General features: G+C 48.0%; 1 protein-coding gene across 1 annotated transcript in view; it reads left to right on the top strand.

Annotated features, from left to right (window-relative positions):
- The first annotated feature begins 1,852 nt into the window (after window positions 1–1,852).
- efnb3b (ephrin-B3b) overlaps window positions 1,853–13,665 on the top strand; it is a 71,646-nt gene continuing 59,833 nt past the window's right edge. Inside the window, exon 1 of the mRNA XM_026353449.1 lies at window positions 1,853–3,227. Coding sequence (XP_026209234.1) covers window positions 3,079–3,227 — 149 coding nt within the window. The 5' untranslated portion in view covers window positions 1,853–3,078. The remainder of the gene's footprint in view (window positions 3,228–13,665) is intronic.

The following is a 13,665-nucleotide window of genomic DNA, read 5'->3' as shown; positions in this document are numbered from 1 at the left end:
TAAGATCACTAATCTGCTCCACTGAAGTGCCCTTGAGCATGACACTAAATCCTTGCCAGCTTCAGGTCTGCTGTTCTTGTAGACATGAGTTTGCTATAATTTTTTATCCCCTGTGCCCCCCCATCTCCCACACCCTCTCACTTTCATTTCATCTCTCTCCCTGACTGTGCAGGAACAGCAGGAGGTATTCGTGCTGCATCGAGTTTCTCCTTCCTCTGTTGTTTTTAAGTCAAATATTTTCAATGAAAAATATCAAAGCTCTCTTCCTCTCTTTGTTTCTCGTTGCCAGTATGTATCTATAGCTGGGTGCCCCTTTGGGGAACTGATGGATCTCTATACTAAAGAGTAGCATGCAGGGCTGGAAGTCATACAAGCACCAAAGACGACATCGCTGACATTCCTGGATGAAAACATCATGCATGCAATATTTAGACAGTGGAGCCACAAAATATAGGTTTTAAAATGAAATGCTGAGAAAATAAGATAAAATAAATAAGTAATGGTGAGAAAACTCCGAGCAGCAGAAGGTGGGATATCCTCACTTGTGTGGGCCAACCTCCAAAAACACTGCCTACCATCCTACTTTTCCCATAGTGCAGTTCACTGGATGGATTCAGACTTCCTACGATTATAGAGGGGTTTTCACTGTGTGGTACCATCTGAGTGATGAAATCTGTGGAAACAGCCTTGAGGATATTCGAGTTTGAACCCTCGTCCTCTTGTAGGTTTGATTTACAACAGAGTGGTGTGCGGAAGCAGTGAAACACGCGTGTTGTTTCTCTGTGAGACGACAAAGTGAACAATGGTCAGGAAACGTGTGAAACTGGTTTCGGATCAACAGCTTCTCTGGTTTAACAGCAACAGGCCTGACAGCCTGCACCCTCCAGCACAGCCATAGTCATGAACTCCTTCTACCACATGGGGGCACTACAGCCACACATTTGAGAGCCCTCCACTCTCCCTGTCCTGCATGTATCTCTGTGTGTGTGTAATAGTGCAAGTGAATCAGTGTCAGTGTTCCTGGCGACTGGGGGCCCTAGTGTAAACACTTGTGTGTGTGGCCCTCGGCGAGGCCTGTCGCCCGGCTCGTCCTGCACTCCGTCAAGCTGAGCGGCCCCCACTTTGAAGTGTAGGTGCTGGATGCTGGACTCTGCCTCTGTTCTGTCATGAGAAGGACACAGAGAGACACACACACACACACACACACAGAGGGGGGGCCACATCCTCTCTCACACAGTCTGTTTAGACTGAGCTGCAGACGGATGAGGTGAATCCAGTGTGATGATCATGTGTGACATCAGGAAATGGGTTTTAGCTACAGCCACTCGTAGAGAGACGCTGTACTTCTACTTTCTAGGTTCACATCTTGCCATGAGAGCCCATTTCTTCTGTCTATACCGAGACCCACTGTTGGCTTCTATTGTGCACTAGTTCATCTATAATCAGCCTTAAACTCTCCTATAGGGTTTCTAGCTGTGCTGTGACATTTGTATGATAACCTTCTCAAATCCCAGCTGGCTCTTTATTCATTCCAGTGCCACATGTGATGCTCGGTGAAGGCACTGAGGGCGCTCTTGCTCTTCCATCGTGGCTTTGAGCCGACGAGGGCGCACGTTGGTGAGCGTCTGGAGAGGTGGTGGTGGTGGTGGTGGGGGGGGGTTCTTCTTCACCGTATGAAAGGAAGCAGAATAGAGCGCCAGGGAGTCCAGAGGTCCGAGTCGGGGGGCCCCTGAAACTCAGACAGGAGGAGGAGAGAGGAGGTGCTGAAAGGGACTCGATACCGCCCCCCCCCCTCACTCCACTCCCCGCAAAAAAAAAAAAAAAAAAAAAAAAAAACCCTGGAAGAGCTGCGCTCCGTCAGTGCGCCCTGCCTGCCAGTCGGAGGATGGGGATTTTTTTTTCTATTCACACACACGTCCCCTTTTCCCTCCTCCTCCCCTCCAACGCGCCAGTCGCTCTGTCAATGTGCTGCGAGCACTAGGACGAGTCAAAGCAGTGGGATCTGGAGGCAGAGACACGGACGAGGTAACGCGTCAAACGCTTTCCCCGTGGCCGAGCACCGACGCGTCCCGCTCTCCAAACGCTGCGCCGCTGCATCCCCGACAGGAACCGGAGCTCCCAACTCGCGTCTCCTCTCTCTGTTTTATCACTTCACAAGTTTCCATCGGCCTTTGTGAGACGGTGTTAGAGGAGAGATGCTCCTCTAGCTCCTCGGGTTGTTTCTCTCTCAGTTTTCTTGAATTGACTCTTGGATTTATCGTCGACTTGGATCCTGATTTGAATTTGATTTGATTATTTTCTTTCTTTCTTGATTTGCGGATTTACAGCCCGTGTTGAGTCTGTGCCTGTTTTCCCAAAGAGGAGAAGAAGGATTGTGTCGCGCACTGACTGAACCCACCGAGCATCAGTGTGTCTTCATGAGGATGGAGCTGTGGACACGAGTGGCATCTTTTCCATTTTAAGCGTTTTTTTTTTTTTTTTTTTTTGCTCTGATCTCGGTTGTTTCCTTGTGACAAACTGACAATATTTCGTTTCGCTCCAGCCTGAGATGTTTGGGAGGTAGATCTTCTTGTGGGAAAACAAGGTAATGGGAGAGAAATCACACAGAGTCGGCACAGAGAACAAGGGAACATTGTTCGGAATAAGACAATTAGGGCGCAACGAAAACGGCAGCAGAGACGGCTCCTGGGTGGTGAGACATCTGTGAAAGACATCGACTGAGTGGAGTTATATCTGAGCTGAGTGGCAACGACGACTAATGACAAATTAATGGGAAAGTCATGGGATTGGCACTGAAATAGTTCGACCGTGGACGCGCTGCAGATCCGTCGTTTTTGGTTGATCCAGACGCGCGGATTGAACAAGTTGAACCGTGCACACTCGACGCTGCTTTGCTCGGTTTGATTCCGATTCGTTTGGGGATCCATGTGGTTACACACAGCAGCCTTTCACTTCACTCTTTGACTGTCTGTCTACATCCAGCCTGCTCGGCTCTGATCGCACATCCATTGTTTTGAGAGCCTTAAAAAAACAAAAAACAAAAAAACCCCTCTAATCGTTTGTTGGCGTTTCCTCTAAATGGGCCTACATATGCTGGGTGTCAGGGTTGAGATGGCGTGTCGACGAGGTGGGAATGGTTTGGGGATCCTGCTGGTATTCTTACTGGATTTACTCGGGACCACGGCCAGCAATATGGAGCCCATCTACTGGAACTCCCTGAACGAAAGGTAAGAGACCTTTAAAAACACTCACTGCAGGTTGGAGCTGGAAGTTTCCCAGCAGCGCAACAGACGAACCGAAGTCGAATCATTGGTTTAATTGCAGCTTGAGTCGACAGGAGCGGATTTAGGAGACAGTTACGAACAAATGCAAATAAGTCAAAGTGCACCACTAAGTGCTTTGTAGTAAAGGAACATGACGCACACGGCGCCATAAAGTTGAGCGCAGGGGCGCAGGGGCGCAGGCCTACCGCAGAGCAGAGCCGGTCCCTGTGGGAGAGGGAGCTCTGCTCACTTCTTTTTATTCCTCCCTCCTCTTCTGTTTGACCCATCGCTCACACTCACTACCTGAGCTGGCTTCATTCAATCACTGCTCCTGATGTAGGAAGAGGCCGCTCTCTGCGTGTGGCACCCTCACATCCACTGATCCAGATGCGCTTCTTCTTAGTGGTCAAGTCCCTGTGAGCTCCGAGGGCCAAAAGATGGATGCCGTGCGTGCGTGCGCGCGCGCGCGCGTGTGTGTGTGTGTGTGTGTGGTGCTCTAATTGCTGTTGCTGGATGACCTTGATTCAAGTCCAGGCCCCGGACCCACAGGCCTCTCTAACAGCCAGTCTTCCCAGTCGTCCGCGCTCATTTGCATCCCCCCCCCCCCCTCCTCTTTCCTCTGGAGAAGGTGTCAGGCATTAGTTGAGGAAATGTCATTTTAAACACCTCTCGGCCGTTCGGCCTTAACGACCGACACCACTTTCCTCACACCTCTGCCAATTTTCCTGTGTCTGAATAGACAGCCGGGGGCGGAGAGAGGGGCTGGAGAATAACAAGAAGGCCTGTATGGCGCTGAAGAGGGTGGAGGGTGGAGGGGGGGGGCAGTGACACCGGGCTTCAATTCTGCAAATCCTCTCTACATTTCTGGGAGCAAACAACGTGATATTTTGCAGCTCCACAAATAGGCCATCAAAGCACCAGTTAGTGGGAACACTGGTGCACAAATAGCTCTGATTTCCTGCAACTTCTCACTGCACACATGACTCACTGTATGATACTAAAAAAGAGAAGAAGAAGAAGAAATGACAGAAGCTAATTGAGACTAATTTGGACTTGCTCATGGCAGCCTAGCAGACCTCGCCACCCCCAGCTCACACCCATGCCAGGAGCCGTATCGGAGACTAACAGGTTTTTAATGCATCTGCGTGCTGAGTGCTGTGGCCTGCCTGGTTTCTCCCCTCTCCACAGATGTGACTGTGTGTCCCCCCCTCCCTCCGCACCCCCCTGCTGTGGAACCAGGCATGAAGCCCTTAATGAGGGCTTTTTGTCAGCAGTGGGTGGATTCACCCAACAGGGAGTAGAGTTGGACACGGGAGGGTACTTTTCACTGGGAAGCTAACAGCTCGGGCTTTTGAGGTCTTACAGGTGATTCCACGCCATTGTCTACTAATGGAGTTTAGTGTGAGGTGGGTGTCAGGGCTTAGTGAGTAGGCCTGCTTGGCAATTAGAGGGGTGGTGACTTTGACGCCAGACTCCATAGTCATTTCTACAGATTTGCTCACTCATATATTCAAAATACAAAGCCTATTGTATACGATGAAGCTTATTCATGAAGCTTACTATTCATAGTTAATCAGCTTAGTCATTCCTCCAGTTTATTTTCTTGGCCCTTTTACACACTTGCATGTACTTGTTTCTCCTCGCTCCCTACATAGCACGAGCCGTACTTTAGTTTCAGCTGCCTCTGGGCAAAACAGCTTTAGGCCCAGGGTTGAAATATGTTAAGAGCTCCTGCTTGTCCAAATAACGCGCGTCTTGCAAGGACAAGGTCCTGAGTCTACGCGCGTCTGGTTTGTGGTTCTCTGTAATGAGGCGAGAAGTAAGCCGACGCAGTGGTTCTGTATACGTCAGGTGCAGGAGCATGTATGGCTCCCATCTTGTCTGTGTAGCAAATGGGCTGTCACGTTGTTAACCTCTGGACCTCTGCTCGATGCACTGCTTTGAAGTTCAGACCGTCCACCTGCAGCTCTCCCTTCACCTCTCCTCCCACCTTTCTTTCCGCCTCCGCGAGCAATCTCCAGCTCCTTCTCCTCCTCGGCCTCTTCTCCCCTGGCTCTCACTCCTTTCCCCCTCCCTCCCTCTGCCTCTATTTCTGGGCTCCTGTCTGTCGCGGCTTCCTCTCCCGTCCCCGTCCTTCTCTCAATCTTTTCCCTTCCTGTCACTTTCCGTCTGTCTCTATCTCTGCCTCGCTCTGACCAGACGTAGCAAATTGGAAACATGTGTCACATCCAGCCACTAATTATGCTGCTCCAGCAGCCATTGATGCACCCTAGGATGTGTTAGGAGTGACATAGGTGAGGAAGAAAAGAAGGCACCCGTGGGTGTAGTGGTAGACACAGCTGCATCAGAGTAGCTATCTGATGAATTCCTGGAACACGTCATAAATAAAACGCTCTGGTTTTGCGTAAGTTACAGGAAAATGTCATTAAAAAAATGCTTACGGTCATCAAGTGCTGCATCCACCCTTTTATTGACTGCTCCATCAGTTGAAATTACTCCAGCCTGACATACAGAAAGGAGACAGAGGTGTTCAGGGAGGAATATAAACACAGACAGGTGCTGGAGGGGGTGGGGGGGTGAAAGAGAAACAGAAGGAGCAGTACAGAAAGCAGAGTGGGAGTGGAGACAGTCCTAACCCTAAGTAAATCAATACCAGTTAATACTCAAGTGCCAATACAGGTTCTGCTTGAGGAGGAGAGAACTGAACCAGAACGATCACCTTGGGAAGAGGCGACCACCCCCCTCTCCAAACCCTCCACCCCCCCACCCCCAACCTTACATCTTACATTACCCTTATCTCAGCATCTCCTATTATCGGACTTACACGGCCCCCCTAATGAAAGATCGAATCTTACATTACTGCTCGGGAGTGGAGTGGGTGCTGTGCTGGCAGGTGACCCACTGTCACAGTGGTGGACACACACACACACACACACACACACACACACACACACACACACACACACACACACACACACACAGAAAAAATAAATAAAATACAAGAGGAGAGAGTGTGGGCTTGGTCACCGCTCTGATCGCAGCATATGGAGTTTTGTAGTTTTTGGCCCTTTTGCAGGTTTGATTTTGAGTGTTCTTAAGGCCAAAACCTCTCAGTCACCCCTCCCTCCGCTCTCAGCCTCGCTTTTCCCACTTTCCTCGCTTTAGTAAACGGCTGTAGATTAGTGTAAACGGCTGCTGAGGGTGGGCGTCTCCTCGCTCGGCGCTCGCGGTGACTTGTAATACAACTATTCCCCCTAAGATCCACATTAAAATTTAATCCCCCCCTTCCCATTTCTCAATAATTCATTAATCGCCGGCTAATTGGCACCGGATAAAAGACTGGCTAACTAGGCTAAGTGTTTCAACTACAAAAACCAGAGAGAAGACTCCAAGAAAAAAAAAATCACTGGGAATTTTCTTGGCGGGGGTATTCTGGGACAGAGCACAGAGAGGGTGGAATAAGTGTTAGTAGGTCAATGTGGGTGTCATGTGAAAGGAGCAGCGTAGTGACAGCCGTTTATTGATTGTGTGCTCGGAAGTCCACGCCCGGTTTCACCTGTGTGAAATCCACCCAAACTGCAGGTCCCCCCCCCATGAATAATGCACTCGTTCACCGAGGCGTTCCTGGGCTGTGTGGATAACTAAGCAGGAGCTTGTGAAGCCTCCACACATCCTTAGGCTAAATGATTAGAGAATATCCACTCCGCTTTATTTTAGAGGGAGTGAAATCAAGAGCAGGAATGTAGAGAAGTGGAAAAAGGAAGAGGAGGAAAAAATCTGAACCATATTGCCTCAGCTGACTGTTAAAGCAAGCAGGCAGCAGCAAACCCCCCCTCCACCACCACCACCACCACCCCTTTCTCCATCACTCGCTTTTCTCTTCCTCCCTCCCTGGTGAAAAAAGAGGAGTGTTTACGAGCTGAGAGCAACAGGAGCTGTGAAAAGAAGTTTCGGCTGATGTGGCAGAATGGAAAGGCCTGGGGAGGGAGAAGAAGAAGAAGAAGAAGAAGAAGAAGAAAGCAGCCAAGATGGCCACAGGCTGCAATCTTCTGTCTGTCTTTCTGTGGGAAGCCACGCAGACGGACACGCAGGTATGCAGCCGCACTGTTAAAATCCAGACAAGCCGACAGACACATGTATTCTCACCAGATGCCTTTCGCACATTACACATACATGAGCCCCCCCCTTCCCCGTCTCTGTTGGACACCCATGTACAAAGAGTGTGGTCCTAATGTATCTCCTCTGTTGCATGTGCAAGTGAGCATTAAACACACACACACACACACAGGAGAGGTGAGGAAATTGGCAGGCATCACGGGCTGTTGTTCCACTCGGAATTCATTCATTATTTTATCACTCGATTATAAGTTTATTTGGCAGGGGCCGCGCACATTCATCAACATCATAACAGCTATAAAGCGGCGTTGTAAATATGCTGGGGTTAGCTAAAGAACTAATTTACTTCCCCAGTCCCCTGGGCTTTAGAAGTGACTTTGGGATTTTGGTAATTGTTAAAAGTGCTGATGATTACGATGGAGGAGATTAAAAGCGTGCGGCTGGCTGAGCTCGTTCACAACGTCGGAACACATGCAGAAACAAGCAACTTTCTGTGTCTGGAAACACGCGCACGCATTCACTGAGGTAGCGGTGGTGACAGTAATCCAGACTGCGGGGTCTGAAGGGGTCACATGTGTCCCAGCATCACCGGGCAGATTGCCCTGGGTGGCTGAACCCAGAGCCCCCTCAGCACAGCCAGCCAACACTCACACACACTCACACATACATCGGGGCCCTCATTAGCTTGCTTCACAGCACACGGTGCCTAAGCAGGATCATCCAATCCTCCTGGCAGCGTTTGGACTGGACCAGGTCAATCCACCCCCCCACGTGTGTCGGGAAGCCAGTAAGAAAGTGTGTGTGGATTTCATAGACCTGAGGAGTGGGCAGTGTAGGCACCTTCGCCTGCTCCATCCTTTATCTTGCCTGCCCTCCAGCAGCACTGCTTTCTCCCTCTGCCTTTTCTTCCTCCTCCTCTGTCGTCCCCCCCCTCTTCCTTAGCTCCTCACTTTTGTTTACTCCTAAATCCGTGAGACTTCCCACATTGGGTTGGGCTCGTATTGCTGTGGGTTTGTTTCATTCCAGATAAACGGGATAGCAGCAGGAGGGAGTTGACGCTGTTGTCATTTTAAGTGTGTGTGTTTTGTGTGTGTGTGTTTGTGTGTTTTGTGTGTGTGTTTGGGGGGGGGGGGAGTCTGGTTTGCGACAGAGGATGTGCTGGGATGTGTGTGTTTGTGCCATGAATACTAAACTTTGTGTTAAGATGTCCAAGCTGCAAGCCGCTCTGTGTATTCAGTGTGCTCTTGCACTACAAAATCTTATTCCAACCTAACCATTTTTGTCCTGAAGTCTTATTTTCAGTGCAAATAGATTATTTAAACCTGTTTATAATACAAATAATTTTTTGAGTGTGTTTTCTTAAGTTGAAATGTTTTTGGCTCTAGTGCAGCAGAAGAGATTTCAGAAGGAAATGGAGATTTTAGGTTAGAAATTAATTGATAAGATGTGTACTGCAGCGTGTTTGTTCTTTTCATATCTGCTCTCCCCTCAAGCTACATCAAGGTGAAGGCCTCCTCTGCATAATCCAACATACCTAACATTTACAGTGCAGACAGAAACAGAAATGTTTTGTCCTCTTGTGACTTCTCCAGAGTTCATTTCATTTCGGTGTACATCCCATCACTTTCACGAACACTAATACTCCATCACTTTCCTCTCGTTGTCCGCCCGCGGACGTCACATGGCGCCGTGATTGGACGCAGGCCCAGTATAGTTTTGTAGCTGAATGTTAAAGAGAAGAGCGTCTACACAAGAGAGACAAATGAGCCGGGCTCGCTGGTGGACAGCTGGGCCTCGTCACAGCTGAAGTTTTGGCAAACATCTTCGAGCGATATGAGCGAGAGGGCAGAAATAGGAGAAGTGGCTGTTGTCGAGGCGAGATGAGGGGGGAAAGATAGAGGAGAGAGGAGCCAGATGACAGGCAACAAAAGGCACGGAAGGCAGTGAGGGAATGCGAGTTAGGAGAGAGATGGATGGTTTGGGAGCGCGGCCCAGGTTTGACAGGGGTACTGGCTGATGTGACACGGCCCAGACAGGGAGAGTGACTGATGATCTATAGGTCACCGCCATGACTAGCTGCTTCCTGCGCACATACAACCGAGCCAGCCCCTCATTCCTCATTACTGACACGTCCCATAATATTTATCCCTGTGAAGTCCTGCATGAAACCCGGTAAGCTTTAAAGGAATCCATTGACTTTTTGGGCAGAATGAGCTCTTTGATCAACTTAGCGTGGAGCGATTAAGAGAGTGGCAGCTGCTTCCCTTCTCTGTATTTACTGCACTTCACATGACGAGATGAGACGCTGCGAACACGCACACTGTGCTAAAAACTTTGCACGCAGTATGCAAGACTCGCTCAGGCAGAAATGATGCCAAATGCCTCGTAGCAGAACAATGTGTTGATGGACTTAATTTGCCAAAAGGTAAATCAATTTCTTTAAACGGAAGCACTACTGTTCCACTGTGTAATCAATATTTGAAGTTCATTTCACTCCGGGATGAGGAGCTGTCATTTACATTTATTGGGGATCCAACTCACATAAGAGTCTCACTTCACATCCACAACCAACATTCTGGTCTATTGAGGTAGTAAATTGGGTGCTCTGCCTTGTCTTTGATGGATTACATCCCGGGAGTTTGTTTGACTTTCTCTTTGATTCTGTGAAACACTCTCAACAGCCTGACATTCGCCAGGATGCTTTCCTTTTATTGTGCTGCATTGTAGCTGAAGTGGAACGCGGTCTCACTAAGTCATGTTGGAAATAACACAAATATGCCGTCAAACTGCGAAACGGACCTAGAAATGCGAGGCACACAGCCGGTAGCCGCTTTTTGTAAGTGATGAAGTGGCTACAGGTGGAGTTTTCTTTAAATATCCCATTTTGCATTTGTATTTTTGGCGTAAGAAGCAGTTATCCAGAGATTTGCAAAAAAAAAACAAAAAAAAAAACACAGAGCTGCAAAAGTAAGCATACATGAATCACCCTGCCTGCGAGGAGCCTGGCAACAAAGCAGAGTAACTACTCAGGGCTCAACTACAAAATGATGCATGGCTTTTATTTGCGTGGGAGCTTTAGGGTGGGTGTGGATCCTCTGGCTGTTGCAGGAGACGTTTGGTCTCTTGTGTGGGAGATATGAAGACCTGTTACTCCAAAGCATCTTAGCATTAAGATAATCTTTACCCACTGACTTACAACGGGTCAGAGATGATCCTCATTCTAAGAGGCTTTCGGTGGGGAACCCTGTTCCGGTCTGCCTCAGCATCTCGAAACTTGGCTCACTAATAAACGGACACATTTACCACCCCATGTGAGCGCAGGCCTGTTTCTCTACCTCTGATCTTTGGTAATATTCCCCATGCCTAACTCGCCACCTTGATTGTTTTTCCAGGCTTTGACGGCTTTCTTCTCCTCAGATGCTTGTGTGTAAATGTGTGTGCGTGCGTACGCGTAGTTCTAATTAGGAGTTAAAAGACCGTTAAGTGAGTGTAGTCCATCTGGCTTTGGCATTAGCCCATTGTTGTTCCAGTCTATGGGGAAACCGACCTTGGCTGGAAGTACAGGGGGAAAATCATGCTCCATTTCCTTGGCCCTGCATTAAATATAATTTAAGTGGGACTGACGTTAGAAATGCAAGATTAAGATGGAAATGTAAGATTGAGATGAGTTCTTGAGTTGTGAATGCAGGAGCCGCGTCTTCATGTGGGGGAGCTGTCAGTGGAGCTCACTGTGTCGACATCACATACTGAGATGGAAGGCAGCATACGGCAAGTGTTTCCTTTTAAACTGCTTTTGTGATATAAAAAAAAAAAACTTTTCTCCTGCGGTTGAGCGGAGGAAACTTTTATCTGAAGGTTTTCTGCTTCCATGTCGCAGAAACTCACTGTCTTTTTTTTTTTGTCTGGTAAATATGAGCTGCTAAGTTTAGCTTAGCATAAAGACTGGAAGCAGAGGCTAACACACTGACTCTCACCCAACCACCATAATCTGACCTTAAGGATCTCTGTCCCTCAACATTTAACTTTTCATTATTAGGTTTATTCAAGCATAAACTAAAAACAACTGTTGCACTGTTACTAATCTGACTTCAGCAAGTAAGCATGTTAGCTTTAACATTAGTTAGCGAGAACTAGCCACCTTTAGCTAACATAAGCATAGCCTCATTTCATTTCTACCTCTACTGTCTACTATCAAATAAAGGCAAAAGTTGAAAAGAATAAAACCCATTCTCAGTTTGCAAGTAGAAGAATGTGTTGTATTATTTTCCTTTTAAAAGTTACATAGCGTCCCTTTGACGTCAGCTCAATAGTTCTTAGGATTATGAACCCCTTTCAAATCTGCAATGGATAAACTAAAAAATTCATGGTTGTCAAACTAAAATAATGCCTCTTGTTCCACTTCCTGAAAAGCGGACATTTTGCAGATAAAACAGCTTCAACCTGAAGCGATGATTTAAGGCCAAGTACAAAAGTAAACTAGCTGACTGCCTCCAAATGGCCGGGTTTTTTTTTTTTTTTTGTTGTTGTTGTGTTTTTTGCAGCATATGGAGTTCAGCACAGAGCTTTGTTGTCTAGGACAAGTACACTAACAAGATCCATCTCGTATGGAAAGAGCGCTGAAGTGGATTGTTGTTGCCCCCTTCCACATGCCATCATCTGATACCCTGCTATAATACACGGCTCTGTGCGCGCTCGGAGCGACGCAGCAGCTCTGCCCGGCCTTCCCTCTCTTGCCTTTGTCCTCATGTCCTGCAGACAGCGTTAACACACAGCAGCGTTCACATGCACGGGCACACACAAATCCACACTTGCATGCACACAGTGGAGCGCTTGTATATATACACACACACACACACACACACACACACACACACACACACATACTAATGCATGCACAGATGAAAAATGTTATTGCTCCCAGTGCTGGAAAAAGTCCAAGTGGAGGGGTTGAGTTTCTTCAGAGGTGCACTCCACCCCCCCACCCAGCATCCCCTTCCTCTCCTTCGGCAGCACATCCCTCTCTCCTTCCTTCGACTCCTTCTCCACTATTCCCTCACTCTCCCCCGTTCACTTCGTGCCTCCTCCCTCTGCTCCCTGTGAACAAAAAAGCTGCCCTCCCAGCGCTTCCACTGAAAGCCCTCACACACACACACACACACTCTTCGCTCTCTCTCCCACACGCACTCTTACCCCTCTTGTCATCTGCAGAACCAGTCCACTTCTCCGCACTAATCTCCCCTTCTTTTCCTTTTGTCTTCTCCTTCACTTTCCCTCTCTTATTGCCTGGCTCACTACCAGTGTAAATTTCCTTCTCTTCGTATCCAAGCCCTTATTGTGTTACAGTTAGTTGGCAGACGGTGAAATGTATTCCCTCTTTAAAAAAAAAAAAAATTTAAAAAATTGCTCTCATCTTTTACTCTTCTTTCTCTCCTTTTTTCCACCCGCAGCTCTCTCTCTTTATTTCCGCCCTCTTCGTCTTTGTGGGTGGTTTTTTGATGTGCAGTCTCTGTTTCTCCTCATTCACTCATCACTGTCCGGCAATAAATAGGTCCTCTGTAGTGACGACAGGATGAATGATCATGATTGCCTATCACTATGGTGTCAATGTAATTTAGGAGTGAAACAAAGCTTGGACTGCAAACACACACACACACACACAAACACACACACACACACACACACACACACACTCACACACACACACCCAAGCAGATGTACCACTCCCTCTAAATTGTCTGGAAATCAGGAAACCCTTCCCTCATTATCTTGCCCCATCCAATAACCCTCCTTCCAAAAATCTCTTTCTGTCCTTCTTAGTCTTTATCAGTCCTGCTCTCCACTGGAGTGCAGCTGTATTGCAGGTCCCCAGCCACAGGAGGGGGAACACACAGATGGAGGCGCCCTCCTTTCTTCCTTTTCTTCCATCCTCCCTTTCTTTCTATACTTTCTTTTTCCCTCTCTCTCTCCTTCCACCACAAAGAAAACCAAGCCAGAAGAGCGCTGGTGCACGGAGGGGGGAAAAGGGGGCGACGGGACAAAAGCCTTTCTTTTTTCGACAGTCTCTCTCTGTTGTGATCTTTCAGGTTTCTGTTGATGGATGGGTGGCACGGCTGTGTGTCACTGTGCTCTACCTTGTGTGTGTGTGTGTGTGTGCGCCTGTATGCATATTTGTGTGCAATGCTTATTTCTGTTATGTGTAACTGATGACTCTCTGGCTGTGTGGTCTTGAATATGGATTTTTTTTTTTTTTTTTTGGACAGAGTGTGTGTCTTTGCTAGCTAACACA

This window comes from Anabas testudineus, chromosome 18 (genome assembly GCF_900324465.2).
Source record: "Anabas testudineus chromosome 18, fAnaTes1.2, whole genome shotgun sequence".
In the NCBI taxonomy this organism is placed as follows: domain Eukaryota; kingdom Metazoa; phylum Chordata; class Actinopteri; order Anabantiformes; family Anabantidae; genus Anabas; species Anabas testudineus.
Note: the sequence above shows the minus strand (reverse complement) of the source record. Positions and strands in the feature narration are given on the sequence as shown.